General features: G+C 35.0%; 1 protein-coding gene across 2 annotated transcripts in view; it reads left to right on the forward strand.

Moving 5' to 3' along the window:
* LOC116772898 (dynein regulatory complex subunit 7) overlaps positions 1-15,071 on the forward strand; it is an 83,059-nt gene extending 67,988 nt beyond the window's left edge. For both annotated transcript variants that reach the window (XM_032665202.2, XM_032665204.2), the window contains 12 exons: positions 9,332-9,526; positions 9,867-10,028; positions 10,297-10,482; positions 10,693-10,903; positions 11,122-11,269; positions 11,347-11,456; positions 12,846-12,993; positions 13,374-13,650; positions 13,717-13,938; positions 14,212-14,418; positions 14,565-14,656; positions 14,817-15,071. In XM_032665202.2, the coding sequence (XP_032521093.2) occupies positions 9,332-9,526; positions 9,867-10,028; positions 10,297-10,482; positions 10,693-10,903; positions 11,122-11,269; positions 11,347-11,456; positions 12,846-12,993; positions 13,374-13,650; positions 13,717-13,938; positions 14,212-14,418; positions 14,565-14,656; positions 14,817-14,973 (2,115 nt within the window). In that variant the 3' untranslated portion in view covers positions 14,974-15,071. The remainder of the gene's footprint in view (positions 1-9,331; positions 9,527-9,866; positions 10,029-10,296; positions 10,483-10,692; positions 10,904-11,121; positions 11,270-11,346; positions 11,457-12,845; positions 12,994-13,373; positions 13,651-13,716; positions 13,939-14,211; positions 14,419-14,564; positions 14,657-14,816) is intronic.
* The last annotated feature ends 1,416 nt before the right edge of the window (positions 15,072-16,487 follow it).

Below are 16,487 nucleotides of genomic sequence, written 5' to 3' on the forward strand. Positions count from 1 at the left end.
ATGACAAACATCCGATTAGAAATTCATATTAGACACAGGGTCCAGGGTCTTGAGACTGTTCTGGGGCGTCCATTATGTATAATCACGATACGCTTAATAACTAAAATATGTAAAAACAATAGATAATGAAGAAATTCCTTTGAATTATAACCAGTTTTATAACCATTGAAACTTTACCGCGAGCAATAATCAACGATGTTTCGAATGAAATACTGCAATTACCATACACTCGATTCGTCCGTTGTGTTTGTGTGTGTTTATTTATTCGTGAATACGAATCCAAAAATCGTATTTTTCTATCGCTCGCGAAAAACCCACATTTGTATCGAGTGGCCAAATAAAGAAGAAAGTAAGTTGGTTCGAGGCGGACGGAGTTCGCGACTAATTAAGCCGGCCGGGGCGGCATCGACCCCCGGCGGATGGGGGGTGACCTGATGTAAAAAAATCGCCTCCAATGACACGACACGACAGCTTTTAAGAATTTCGCATGCCGAGAGAGCTATTATCTATCGCGTATATTTTTGTACGCCTCGCACATGTTGATCGTATTCATTTTTCTTCGAGTTTATTTTTCTTTTTTTTTTTTTTATCAAAGCACGTGAAGAATTTTTCTCCGATGACTGGGATTTTATTATCCGTTGTTCCAGACTCGTCCCGCTCGCTTTGTTCTCGGTTTGAATGTTCAGATCATGTGTATAATTTTCTTTGGATATTTTATTCACATCAAACTACCGTACATTGTCTTAAAAATACATATATAGATATGTTTGTGCTTCGATTTTGATGATAATCGGATGTTAAGACATAGTTTTCATAATTGCCTTCTACATTTTATATATTTTTATTACATTTAAATTGATAATGAAGTGCCTACATCCGGTTCGTTATGTGGCCTCATTTTTGGCCAATAACTAGCTGTTGTATCTACAATAGGTTGGAAGGTAGAGACTGTGTGTATACTCTCTGAGCTCAGCCACCTCTAAATAAAATGCTTTTCCTTTTAAAAGATTACCTGACGCTGTCTAAATGGGATCCACTGTACTCGCAGCTGCAGCTCGCTAATGATGAGGGGAATCTTATCTCATTTGAACATTTTTGGGGGAAAACAAAAACGAGCGGGTGTATTAATAAAAATTTTAAGCGAATAATGTTTTCAACAATATTCGAGAGGACTTCAAGTTGTTTATTATTTGATTGTTTTGTTCATGTTTTCCTTATATAACGAAAAAAGACTTAATTTAATAACAACAATTTATTTATTTCTTATAGACGGATTTAAATTTTGGTTTCTATCATAAATTTATATATATATATATATATGTATATAAACTGCGTGTTTATTTGAAACAAATATTATAACTGAAAAATATATTTATTTCTCTCAAATAATTGAGATTTAATTTTTCAAGCTCATTTACTTATGACATGCATTGTTTTACCAAATGACGTAATTACGTTTCCAATATGGCGGGATACCTGACATGTTTTTTTAATTGTTTTCATGTATTTCCATAAAAATTAAAGGTACGTACATTAATTGTATCACAATTAATATATTGGAAATTTTAATTATTATAGCCGAATGTTTATAGATTATATTATAAGAATGTCATTATTTTTACAAAATATTGTACTGTATTTGACTTATTTATAAAGAAATAGTTTTCGTATGGCACAAGCACGTAAAAGGAGTTTGTACTACATTATAACAGATAATAATTTTCCTCAAACCAAACTGAAAGTAGTTTTTATTAATATCAAAGGTTATCAAGGTTATAATAACGTCTTTTCTCAAGGGTATGCGAGATTCGAAACCAGGCATCTCAAGTAACTGAATATCTGGTAGGGAGTTGCGGTCGGCGGTGACGGTACCGGAAGCCCGCGGTGCCCACGCGCATCGTGGGGGCGGAGGCCGAGGGGCCGGGGACAGGCGGTCACGCACGTTCGCGAGATTGCATCGCGGCGTCGGAGAATGTCACGATATGACGGACAAAACGTATTTCACTTTGACGGACAAAGTGATTTCGGACCCTTAATATAATAATGAAAAAAAAGTTGATAGGTCGAAGTAATTCAGCTTCAGATATAATTTTTATCTGTATATTGAACCTCTATATTTGTTATTCTTTCGCCCTATATAACAAATGTTTGAGCGGATACGAGGTGCGCGCGCGCAGCTGGGACGCACGTCGCCTCCGCTGAGACCGCCCTCATTGCGATTCGTCACACATCTGCTTAGAGAAATGCGATTTTTCTTCTATTCTACAGTTTATTGACTGCATTAATTAAGAGATTAGTTGAGGCTATTAAAATTCTTAGTGCCATTCCTGATCAATAAACCATTTAATTTTATGGTTAAAATATAAGTATTGCCTGGGTTCATTTAATGATAGTTTGTAAAAAAGAATTGTGTCTAAGAAATGTTCGTTATTTGTTATTTAAACACATACTCTTTTAAATATAAGAAATATATATATATATATTATAATTATATTGTAATTTTTCATTGCACCAGCTCAGTGGGGATAACAATAGACAAACAAACTGTCTAACATCCGTAATTATAATAATAAGAGCTGAACCAGAGCTCGCAGGCTCTTCTCAGCAGTATATTTGGTTAGATTTTATATAAAACTAAATACATATGGTATCTGGGAATTATTTTCATCTTAGTATAAAATATAACACTGAAGAGATCTTTAAAATACTACATATAATTCTTATTTGACGAATACAAAAATTCTATCTAATATAACATTAAAATATATACTAAAAAAATTACTTCCTCACAGTAAATTTATACTATATTAACAAAAACTATTACGTAAACCAACAAACAATAAGATTATTACGCTTTAAATAAACTTACGCAGTTTAAAATTTAAAAAAAGCCAAGTTCAAGAGTGTCGGAGAGAAGAAAGTTGATATTTAGAATTGCAAAGTTAAATTCTGTGCTCATAATATAGCGTAATGATGCAACCTGTTGCTCTCGACTCGCTTACTAAATATTTGGACTTCGTTTGGGAAAAGTTATACTTGAATTATGACTGTTATAATTTAATCGAGATCAGTGGAGTCAATCGTTTCGTTTTATTATGTTAGAATAATGACATTGTGTGTTTTATAATACTTGATTTATACATACGTTGAATTAATTTGTTCTATAATCCATATAATAATAGGATCCATATTTATATATATATATATATATTAATGTTTGACAATACTTTGTAACAGACTGTATTTTGGCGTCCTTAATGCCGTGTAAACTAAATTAGGGCTGCACGCACGTCAATCGATATCGCGTGATCATCGTGAATAATGGTGGGAGTCCGTGGCCCCCCGACAGCGCGGGCTGGGGGACCGGCGATTAGACGTTCGAGAGGAAAAAAAACGCGCGTGTGCAGACAGCTTAATGTTATTTAATGCGTTATATGTAGATCCAGCAGGGTTTTATCTGAGAACAAAATGACTATTTCACTCGAAGATTTAAAATATATTTTTCTTTTTTAACATATTTAATACTGAACATTTAATAAATGTGTCATGTATATTATTGATATATTTGTCATATTTTAGAAGCGTTACATTTGTCTAATGGGTTAAATAATGGCACGAAACTGGGTAGTTTTATGTAAGTATATTTGTCCCTTTTATCGTACAGGTATTTCACCTTTATTTTGGGTAACTATTGGGGGCCTCAAAAACTTTTAGCCCGTTTAAAATATTTATCGCATTTTGATTGTTCACGGCGGTCGGAAATTAGCATAATTCTCTGTTGAGGAGTTTTTGTTTACGAATCATTTGTAGCGATTATAATGCTGTTAGATTTTATTAACCCCTTTTTTTAGTTCATCTATTAAAACTACATTTTGTATTCCGTTAATCATGTATTGGTGAGCATTAATCGGTAATGGATTAATTTAATTAAATTTTAATATGCCTCAAAAAATTAACTACAAATATATTATTTTATGTCGATACAAAAGACAAGAGAGGACAAGGTAACTCATCAATAAAGGTCTACACGAAATTCCATCTCAAATATCTTGGACGCTCCCTATTCGTATGTATATACACGCAAAATCCCTCTAAAGGTACGCCGCGGTCTCTAGACATGTGCGGGACATAAATTTGGCGAACGTTACGTAGATACGGCCGGTCGCTATGTGCCGTAGTACATAAGGAGCTATGTACAAGCAACACGGGCGTCACTTATCCGCGCGGAGGATGCGGTGGCCGTCCGATCGCCCCCACGACCCCCCGGGGGCACCCGAACACCCCCCGGGCCCCCTCCTGACCCCCACTCGCGATTCATTAAGTCGGGCGCGGCCGACGCGGCGGACGCGTCGCGGAGTCTCCGTGAATTCAAATTAGAGGCAGCTCGGACGTCGTGCGCTAGAGCTTGGATGAAACTGAATTTATCGATTGAAATATTATAATATGTTAACAATTAATTATTATTATTATTCTAAATTATTGTCATAATTTCAGTCAGTTTGAGATCTTAACTGTCGGAAAGTAATATACTTAATAATTAAATTATTATATCTGGAATTTATAGAAATTTATATTCAACACATTACATTTAAATGAATTAACGTTTTATAACTTCAGTATCTTGCCAGGTTTCATAGATATGTTCTATGTCCATGATAATATATTTTTATATTTTTAACAATTAATTTAAATAAATTGATCGATACATAGCATCGATATGAATCTATCCCTAGAGCCCCTTTGTCTCGGCAAGACAGCCGCGCTCACGCGGGCGCCGGGTCCGGGGTCCGGGGGTCCGGGGGCCCGGGAGGCCGCACGTGCCGGACGGAAGTCGCGCAGGGCTCGAGCCGCACCGCGCTAAATGATTCAAAACTCGCCCGGACCTGCAAGATTTATGCCCCTACCCGATCCCGCCTAGATTAAAGATGTCGCGCCTTTATTGAAATACGCTAAAATATTCCCGAAGGCGCTCGGCAGCCGCGGCGCCCGACCATTCATTCACATTCATCTCTCGTACTCATTTCATTCAGTTCTTTATTGTTTGTTTTCTCCCGTCTGTTTATTGTGAAATGTTCCTAGGTCCATCTTCAATGTTTTGTTCTTTTCAGTTTTATTGGAGATATTAAAAATGTTTCAGTCGAGAGAGTGCTCGGATAGTGTCGAAGTTTGAAATTCACATTCAAATTACATAGCTGGGAAACGAATGGGAAAGAAAATTCTACAAGTTAAATGAACGATGTTCATATCTCTGAAGTTAATGTACAGAATGTATGATTCGTACTCTTTACTTGTCTGATAGTTGATTTTATATGTCTTTGTTCTGTTCAAAGCTTTAAATACTTTTCAGAGTATTACTAAGTTTCTTACATGCTAAAGGATAAGTTATTTAATACGAAAATCGACATTTAAAGAGACAGATTAATATGGATTTTAAAATGTACGAAAGATCTTTTATTTACGTAATGTATTTATCATGTGTGGTACACTGGAAGTTTGTATTATTGACAGTCATGAGTTATAACGTCACAACACATGCCGTAGAGCGAATTAAAAGTCCGCAGTTGACTGTGAGTTTGTGAAGTAAGTTGGCGACTCGGAGGCCAATATGCAAATGTGAACTTTCCCTCTTTAAGAGGACAGAGAGCTGCACTTGGCCGATTTACGACCCACCCCGGGCTTTTCAATTGGAACTCACGAACATATACGCGTCGGATTACTTAACTTAATGAAGGAGAACTTTATTTCTTTTCTTGTTAATATATTACCGATAGCTCTACGCGTTTTGTTATATTATTTATATACATATTATTCGTTGATAACATTTGAGTTTGTAAAATTATATTATGTATACAAGAAATAATGTTATAGATTGATTTTTATGAATATATTGGGTATTTTGTTGTGGTGACGTATGTGATTTTTATCGGAAGTATTGTGTGATAGTAATTTTACCATGTTTATATTTCATATTTGTCTTTGTTCTAATTTTGGTTTCGAAACATGTTTGTATGTCAAAATGCGAATGAACATACCAAAATAACGAGAGCTCCTTGTTGAAAGCAGACCCAAGTGAATTTAGGTCAATGTAAGACAGTTTTCAAGTAATTTCAGGGTTAGTTAGTAGATATATAATATAGGTTAATTGTAGGTATTATCTATTAATTTCGATTTTAATCAGAAAGAGTTTATCTCTTTCGGTATGTTAACTTAGTTTCAACGTCCAATTTGAAATTGTGAATTAGTAATTATTGAAATAAGTGATCATGCCCGGGTCAAGCTATCACAGTTCATATCAGACATTCGGTTTCTCGTTCCAAGAGCCGGCGTTGTTGTAATTAACGTGATTGCAGCCGCCTGTGTACTGCGGAGAATTGTAGGCCCTCGGCTAAGATTCGTAGTGCAGTGGTCTCAAATAACCTGTGCTAAATACGGCGCTGGGTCGGATATCAAAGCAATCTGGCTGGTCGGAGCAGCAATTCGGGCTCCTTGCGCATATTGCATGCACGTACCAATGAAGTTTGCTTTGTAGGCGGTAATCTGCGGGGGTGTATCGGGGGATGGGGGCGTCGGGTTATGTACACACGAGCCTGAGGCGTTTAGGTAGGCAAATGGCCGAGGCGGGAGCGTAGGCCGAGATCTCCAGATATCGATCGTCGACAAACTCCTCGGACAACATCGCGACGCCCGGGGGGTGGCGAGAGGCTGGCGACATTTAAACATATGATCACTACGAAACTCACGATAAAGACTTTCCTAACGGTGAGCTTTGGTTTAACGTCTGACTTCCTGTGTAACAAATTACATGTAAGTGTAAAAAAAAACATAAAACAATAAAATAAAAATATCGATGTCGACGAAATGTTTATTAGGATGAGGGTCCATCACTATTCCGTCGCGACCACGCGGCGACGGGTGGTGCAAATCAGTCGCGCGAACTGCCGTTCTTGAAGAGACTCCCTCTTGGGCTTCGAGTAGAGACTTTTTATCTTTTCCAACGACTATGTCGATGATATTATGTTTTATTATTTTTAACAAACAATTTTTTAAAAGAGTTTCTTGTAATGTTCATCCCTTGTACCGTTTTCGCTACATTACCAAAATGTTTACGAGAATTATTGTCATCTTAATTTAATTTGTCATCCATTTGTCTTGTTGTTAAATAAATACCATCTATTTTGATACAAGTACTTATATTATGAATACTTCTATTATAGAACAAGAAGTACTTATATCCCAATTACGGCTTAAAATAAGTCCGTAAAATTATTAGACAAAGAACACAAACGTATAATCCGAAACTATCGAGGGTCGATACCGAAAATGTCGCAGCGCATTCAATTAGAAGCTGAGCACGGACTCGCATGAGTGGCATCCGAACATGCCCCGCGGCTCCCCCACCCACCGAATCGATACGATAGCCGGGCTCTTATCGATAACATGCGAGCACATCCCTAGTTCGGCGTCTTGTTGGAAATTCGAATAACGCTTGGTCAAGCGCAACTCAAAGCTTGGAACGTGGCACGGTCTAATTTGTGCTTGCAATGCCGTGTCCGTAGTCTGAGCTTGCAACGGAATATTGTATACCTTACTGACGTACGACTTTGTGTATTTAGTTACCTTAGAGCTGGAGATATTATATATAAGGTGTACTTACTTACTTATACTATATATGTACATATATTTTAAATTATTTTAATTACAACCAATTAAGCATTGACATACAAAGTAAAAACTATTTGATTTAAATATTTAGAGTTCTAAGTACCTAGTGTCCAAAATATGCTTTTCAGTCTGAAACGTAACAAAATACTCACTTAGTAACTTATTATATATTAATGAAGTAACCAAATGGGTTATACAAATTTAACCTATTATTAAAATGTTGCTATAATAATAGATTTCATTCAATCTATCGAATAAGTTATAAATAGTTTTTTTTTTAATAATAAAATTCGCGTATTATATCCGAAAAATATTAGTTTCATTTAAATGAATAAAACTCGCGGAAATCTTATATCTCATTAAGTTATAAACAATAAAGAAAATTAGAATTATATCTAATATTATTAATGAATTATCATGCAGAATTAAAACCAACCGATTATAATGTTATTGCGAAAACAGATAAAAGTAATTTCTCATTGGACAGCGGATATTTCCTTTACTAATATTTAAAAAAAAAAAAAAGTTCTTCATATCCTTTATAGGAAACCATACCGAGCCGTATGGACATTAATTAATTGAGTGCTTGTTATCTCTCCTTTGCAGTTATAAAACCTTTTCCATAGGTTCTTATAAACGAGAACACGGAAGAAATAAAGCGCACAGTTAAATTATAAAATTACCAGCATTTCTAATTTAAAAAAAAAACAGCCCACAAAAAACTCCCAATAACAAATTGCAAGTAAAACCCAAGAATATCACTTATAGCAAAACAAAAGTTCACGAAAATATACTCGATATTATCATAATACATAAAGACGATAAAAATATTAAGTTAGTGTGTATTCTATGTAATCCCTATACAATTTTAGCTCATTCAATATTTCACTTGAATGAGAAACTAGACGTCAGAAAAAATATATTAATAGAGAAAGTGTTGTAAAAGTTTTGAACGAAAAGTGAGAGTTGGAAAAGTTCGTGCCAACAGACATTGTTCCCGGGCAACTTTATATTCATTTCATAATAATTATTTCAAGGTCAAAACTTTTAAACTTCACCATATTTAAATGATTCGATCAAACCAAAAAGTTTCTATATATTAAAAGTAAATAGTCATTGGTATATTCGATTTGATTTTGTTATATAATGTAATATTGTTTGGTAATAAAATTTAAATAAATTTTAACGTTTTTTAAATAACAATAAATAAAATAAATTCATATTTTGAGCATTTTATATTATATTATAATTGCAAAATTGATATTGTTATTTTAGTGATAGCAAATAATACCCGTAGCGCCATCTGTTGTAGATTACAAGAACTAAAAGTTAAAATAACCCCAATTAAATTAAAAGTATAAAAAGTTTGCTATTTTTTCTCTCTTTACGTAGGTGAAAAGGTACAGAACAGTCAGTTAAATTCTGTTCTCCATTTATAATCTACTGATATTGTAAGAAACTCAAGTAGTAAATAAAAAGGAGTCTGTTTTTATTTGTTTTACTTTTTCAGTTGTTGAGCTGTTTATAAATAGATGCGCATATGAATATCTTAATTATTATTTTAATGACACTGAAATAACACCCTTATTCTATAAATTTATATGAAATAGTGAATAAAAAATTATAAATCTGAGTAATGATGGCTTAAAATTTATTGTATATCTCGCAGCCCGAACGGCTCATGTCTCCGTACACCGCCATAATCAGACGCAGCGGTAATCCCTTTGAGTTGGCACACGTTCTGGTCTCCTGGCTGATTGGAGCTGGGTATGACGCGTATGTGGTGGTGGGGAACGCGTCCCGTGACGTTTGCATGGCGATACGATATCGCACGGTTTGTCCAGAACTACCCGACGAGACTGAGGTAATGAAAATTACCTATTGAATAAGTTTGCATTATCATACTAATTACGAATCTTTCCAGTTTTTCACTCCCAAATGATAGTACCAACTTGGATAACTCGTAACTGAATACTTATTTTTAATGGGTGTTTGTTTCCTTGTTAATTTTATTAAGAAAAATTTATCTTTTTTGTCAAGTTTAATAAGATGCTTAACAGTAAATGATTATTTGTTTCCTAAAACAATTTGGTTTTTGTCTATAGTTGTCCTCAAGTGAAACAATTCTCTTTAGAAACACACTTTCAGTTACTATTGTTCATCATATGAGTGATTCGTTATTCTTCCATATGTTTTCCACATAGGTAATCGAGGAACCTCCTCCTCCAGAGGAAGAACCTCGCTACCGCTTGGTGCCGCTGCCGGACCTCACTTCCAAATATTGCAAAGAAATGGATCGTAAGGAAGAGGAGAGGATACAGGGCGAACAAGACAAGATAGAAAAAGAAAGATTGAGAAAAATTGCGGTAAAATTATTACTACAAATAATTATTACACAATACGTACCTATAGACCCCTGATAGAATGCTTAGACTTTTTGGACTTTGAGGTGAAGGAGACCACGCATTTAGATCTTTCGTTAATGGTATTTGCGACTATAATAAAAATTACAACAAGGTCATTGAGACTTAAAAACGATGTTATCAAAAATGACAAGCAAATTTTCTTGAAAAACAAATATGTTCGTCTTTAAAAATTGTGACTTTTTATCAAAATTAAAGTTACATAATGCAGGAGCTGGAGAAACCTCCGCCTGATGATATTCATAGCTGGCGGACTCATGCCTGGGTCCTCGTGCTCGGTGGCTTTCGAGGAGTTGAGGAACCCTTCTTCATAGAGCCCAGTGATGGAAACCGCTTCCCGCTGGATGCTGAACAGTACCAATACATTGACAACGTTTATAATCACGAGAATTATTACGTTAGTATCCGGTAGGACCTAAATACTTTGATACAGAAAATTTAATGTGACCGTATGACTATTTTGATAGAAGAACATTAGATAATGGCGAATATACATTTTTGTTCATCAGAATATTTATATTTAACGCCATTATCCCACACATAATCCCATTATCCCACAAATAATTGGATAAAATGTTAACCTAATATCAAATTTAACCTTGTGAAGGTAAATCTGCAATCTTGTGATGAAGGTCTAGGTTCCTTAAACTATGATCTATCTGATCTCACGTGTTGGGAACATCTGCTGGCTGGTGAGCCTTATTACAGGAGGCAACTCGTCGGCATTGACTGTTCTGATAAAAGAACCGCCGTTGACACTGAGAAACACCTCGACGTGCCCACCAGTTGGGTTGAGAAGCTAGACATAACCGCTGATGGTGCGTTCCATTAATTTACGTCTATTTATTTACCAGAGCTTTTCTAATAATATTTGCGAGGAAAAATGGACAAGGTTACCTTAAAAGAAGAGTCTTTTTAATAAAAAAAAACAATAGGTTTGTCTAAGTCGTATCTGTTAAAACAGTTTTACTTAGAAAGCAACTGTTAACCTCTTATAACGAAGTAACACTTCACATGGTATGTCTATGATTTTCAGAGTATGAACAAAGATATCCCGGGAGCCACAAAGTGATACATTATAAGAAAGTTTTGTTAGAAAAGTTCTCTCCATATTCACAGAAAGATGGCATCATCAAAAGAATAAAGATATTTGAAGATTACGCTCTAACTTCACCACTTTTGACGTATATATATATATATATTTTTCAAATATAATTATAACGATTCTTGCGTGCCCTCAATGTATAATATTCTTTTTTAGATATGAATGGTACAAGAACAGAGCGGATAAAATGGACACGGTCAAAATAGATCACGTGAAGAAAGAGATTCGTGAAAATTTTTTGATCGGCAGAAAAGACCATCTGTTGAGTGAGTTTTGTCATATCCTTTTTGTGCAAATTACCGTAAAACCAAACTTTGTATAACGAAATAGTTCATGAATGAACGTGACGCAAAATTAATAAATCGACATTTGGCATCGTCGCTTACCAATAAATAAAAGCAAAATTGCGATAAAATTGGAAAGAAATATATGCAAATTTCAACATACATTTTTAGATGGGCACATAAATATGAAAATAGGATAGACCTATGCCACACCTATGTCTAGTTTAATCACTTCTTGTTTATCAATGACCTTAACAGAATTTTTAACTTAGCACATTACTTTCATTGGGTGTTAGGTATCTTTTTATAAAACTGTATATATTTGAAAAAAATGAAATTTTATTCAATTGAAATTGTGAACAGAGTCAAAATTACATTTATAATCTCTTTATAAGAAATCTAAAGAGAATATTTTAGGTGACTTTTTTTATTCGTGTACATCAACTTTATTATATATCAATATGGAACTTAGAAGTTAACTTAGAAGTTGCTTGATTTTCTGTAGTGCAAATACATCCAATACCTATTAGTACTCAGCTAAAAAGGATCGATAAGACATTAGAAACTATCTCCGAAATAATGCTCGGATGTTACACATTATACGAATTGATTCCAATTGATTTGGAATCTAAAGTACGATTAATCTTTTGGTATAACATAATATTGGTCTATAAGAGAAAGGCTAAAAGCTTTTCTAGATTACTATCAATTTTCTTTATTATACCGGGATCACACTTACTGGTCTCAAGTTTTTCCTTCAATGTTCTTCATCACCCCAGGAACTTACGACCTTTCTAAGCTGTAACAGAGAATAACACATACACCACGATTTTTAATTAACTCCATTCAATAACTTAAAAAAAAAACAATTAATAATAAATAGGTTATATATAAAAATTTAGTTTTTTTTTGTTATAAAAATACAGTTTTTCTCGTGCAAATGCGCTTATATCCAATATCTCGTCGACACTCACAAGAAACATGTTTGTGGGCACCAGTCCAATAATGTATTTGTTCAATGTTAGTTTAAAAGCTAAAAGTTGAGAAATTAATCTAAGTACCGACAATTTTGTTATCCACTGCACATCATTAATAAGACCAGTATAATAACGCAAATATTATTTACTGTTTTCCTGAATTTCATTTAAATTTAGAATGATTGACGTACGATTATTTACTTGGATTAGCGACAATTTTTTATCCGACATTAAGTCTAGATTAAATTAATTCACTTTTATCTATAAGGATTACAATCGCCTATTCCTTGTATATACACAAACTAGAGCCAGTTTATTTTTGAACAGAATTTTATACAAACACCGAGTTAAATCCCAATTCCCATATCACCTATTTTTCTTTTTTCCTCAATAGAGCACGTATACGCTATCGACGCGCCAGCCACGTCTGTGGAAGGCACTCGCATGATGCAGTTCAACTATTATGCAAGACTGGACCACCTCGAGCGTCTTGAGTGCGATGCCTTAAACTTTAACGAATATTACACGGATAGGGGGGACAGGTTATTCATATATTACATAAAAAATTACAGCAAATTTTCTTGTTATATTGAGAAATAATGCTAAATGTCTATATATTTTTTGTGTAAGTCTGATAGAGTTTATAACACTGTACCGAAGTGGAATAAATGATTGGAAAGTTTTAAGAGATTTATAAGATCTCGAATGTCCTCTTAAACAAAAACAAAACTCATTAACTATGAAACCAAAAGTAAAATTTTGTAGTTTGATTTGGACGTTGAAACAAAACATTTAAAAGATAATTCACTATTACTAATAGAAGTATTACATAAGTAGTGCCAATGGTAACATATTCTGAATGAAAGATAAAAGACTTCCATTAACGTTAAATTAACAATGCAAAAATATTAAAATATTGCAGGCTTGAAACAAGATTTATAACATACACAGAAGGCACAAAACTGGAGCCGACACGGCAGGTTAAGGATATAACGGAGACTTACAGCCGTAATCCTGATGTACCAGCCAAAGACGACATCTGGAAAAGAATCTTCCACATTCAAAACAACACCATAGAACTGCTCTACCACTACGCATATAATTTTGTGACGAACAACACACGAAGCTTCATTAAACCAAATCTAGCTGAGACCGGCGGGAAAATACTATTCTATCCAGACAAGACTTCCGGTTACATTGTAGGGTCCGTCACTTAGAGGTTATATTTTAATTAGATATTTGGGTAATAACATTCGGTTGTTCAGGCTGATGCATGCGCAAACCAGCCTCGTCCGCTTCACGTGTACTACGCTCTATGCGACAACATGGAGTCGGAACACCATTCCCGTAAACACATCAGAGACCGCGAGTCTGATGTCACGGAATACTTGAAACAGAGACTAAAAGAACTCACTGAACCCGTGCTGTTTGTGTCGCTGTTTGATACGGAGAGAAATGACGCCGCTAAGAAAGGTTGGAGGGAACAGGTAATACAGAACTGCCTACTAATAAAAAATGACAATAAATCACGGCAATGGAAAAAAGAACAGAGTTTTCATAATAACGTTCCAAATAGTTTCTAAATATGTATTAGAAAGCCAGTAGGGAGCAATATACGCTATTATTTGAATGGATTTTTAATATTCTCATGAGAAATGTCGATCGGATTTAAAAACAAATTTTTTGTACCGCAGAACTAAGCGAAGCAGATAAATTATATATATGACTTCAGATAAATTGTATCGCACATATCAATACAGGAAACGCAAAAAGCGGAAGTAACGGAACGCGAGAAGGAAGCTGAGATAGATCCTCTAGCTCCATATCTTGCTCGGATGTTTGGATCAGGTCGAGGACGAGGGTTGTTGTCCATCAAGGAGGCAGCTCTGGTCAGGGACCAGTGCATCAACGACTTCCGGGCCAAGCAACTCGCGAGACAGAACCTCGTGCAAGAGAGATTTGATAAGGTATATATGTCCTCATACAACACTAGTAATATCAAGGAATTATTTAAATTATACTACAGCTATATCATATTGATAGCTAAAATTTAAAAGAGGTGATTCTTATATTGTAACGAAAAACTATAAAAAATCCTTTAATAACTTTGCAGTTGAACGCCGAATATAAGAATAAAAGACTTTGGTATTTGGCGAACCAGTTTATTCTGACACCTGAAAAGGAGAGCGCTTATTTCGCTGCGAGGTCAGTAATTTGCAAGCCTTCCTATTATTGTGATTTCCTATTCACGACGTTGAAGAGGAATATTAATTAAATATTATAAAATGTCGACTTAAATTTACATTTGAAAATCTATTTCCCTGATGTTGGCAAATAGACAATAGTTTTTTGTTCTAATTTTCAGCGCGGAACTGGTATTCCGAGTTCATACTTTGGAAGTGCGTCTGACAAGACATAAGGACCTATCGGCTCCGAGATTCAAAGTTCTTGAAGATTATTTAGATAAGCATCCCTTGCTCAAGGAGTACAATCGTGTGCGGCATCATTACAAAATTAAATAGTTTTATATTATACATACATAGATATATTGCATTTTCGTTATTTGTTGTTGAATTCAATGTTTGTTACTGGAAATAATATTAAAACTATGTAGTATGCATTTACTTTTTTAATAAAATTTTATGAAAATTTTAAAGAAAAATAAGACAAAAAAGGTATAACTGGACATTGTATGAAACAATACTTCGTAATTCAATTTTATCTAATATCGATTAACTTTTGTTGGATTTTTTAGTTTACGAAATCATAGTTTTATTTTAAATTCTTAACCTTAAACCATGATTGGTCGTCCATTTCAATTTCAGTTCCAAATGTCTCTCCCAGATCAGAGTAATTTAGTAAGATGGGGTAAAGGTACCGAAAAGACTTGCTATATCTGTGGGAAGGCAGTTGGAACAGCTAGGCATTTGTTAGTGGAATGTAATTTACTCTTGGATAGCGGTCAATACCCTCGTCGTCACGTTAGGGTTCTGGAAATTATACGTGAAGCGGCTAGTCTTTCGGTAGCCAGAGCGCAAAAAGGAATAACCACAAACGAGCGATCAGTAGGTTTAGTGAGAGAGGGCACTAGGGCTATAAAATCAAATGTCAAGGCTTACTCCATCCTTAAAGCGGTTTTGGATTGGACTATAATGATGGATACGTATGAAAAACGATACAAAATCCCCGAGAATATTTGTGCGTCGGCCTCCTGACCAGACATATCAAGGTCAACAAATATTACGAGCTCACTAACGAACTCACTCGAAATAGGTTCGTCATTGATTTATACGCGGTAGAAGTGGGAGCGAGAGGTATAACGGCAGCCCTAGTAGGTTCTTTTCAAATTTGGTTAGTTAGGAAGAGGAGCTTGGACAGTGGAGGTGAGCGTTTAACGAGTGTTGGATAGGGGCCCCTTAAACCTATACCTGGGTCGCAAGTCCCAGGCACTGTCGAAGCTCCTCTCCCTGCGACGCGATGGACCCGGCACCCGCACGGTGAATCCATTGAATGCTAAGAGGTTTCGTCTCGTCTCATTATAAAAACCTTATAGTTTTTATATGCGATAGTTAATTTTGTGAGAAATCATTTCGTTTTGTACTCTTAATGCACTTATTTATACTTCTGTTTCCAAAACGAATGAAATAAACTTTAATTTATCGAACCGGTCGTCCCCTTTGAACTAGTATTGACTTAAATTTGTATAGGATTTTGTTTTTGGTTATTTATTTCGTTTCATTATATCTATATTCTACACTGAGAGCACTTTAAAGTACTAGCGGTGAAAATAACATGTGACACACATTTTAGGGCCATTTCAATTACCACAATGCAAATTGATTGAGATTTGATTCGGTAAGTCCACTTATAAAAAATTTTTGTTACCATATTGTAGGAAAATTATCTCTTAGAGGGTTTAAGAATGAAAAAGCATGTGCATAGAGAAGCTGCGACTTAAGAGTAGAGGCAGGAAGTGTCCTGCCCTGCGCTCATTCGGTTTTGTTCCAATTTTTGGATTTATATCCCCAGTACCTAA

The sequence above is a fragment of the Danaus plexippus genome, assembly GCF_018135715.1.
Source record: "Danaus plexippus chromosome 18 unlocalized genomic scaffold, MEX_DaPlex mxdp_20, whole genome shotgun sequence".
Classification (NCBI taxonomy): Eukaryota; Metazoa; Arthropoda; class Insecta; order Lepidoptera; family Nymphalidae; genus Danaus; species Danaus plexippus.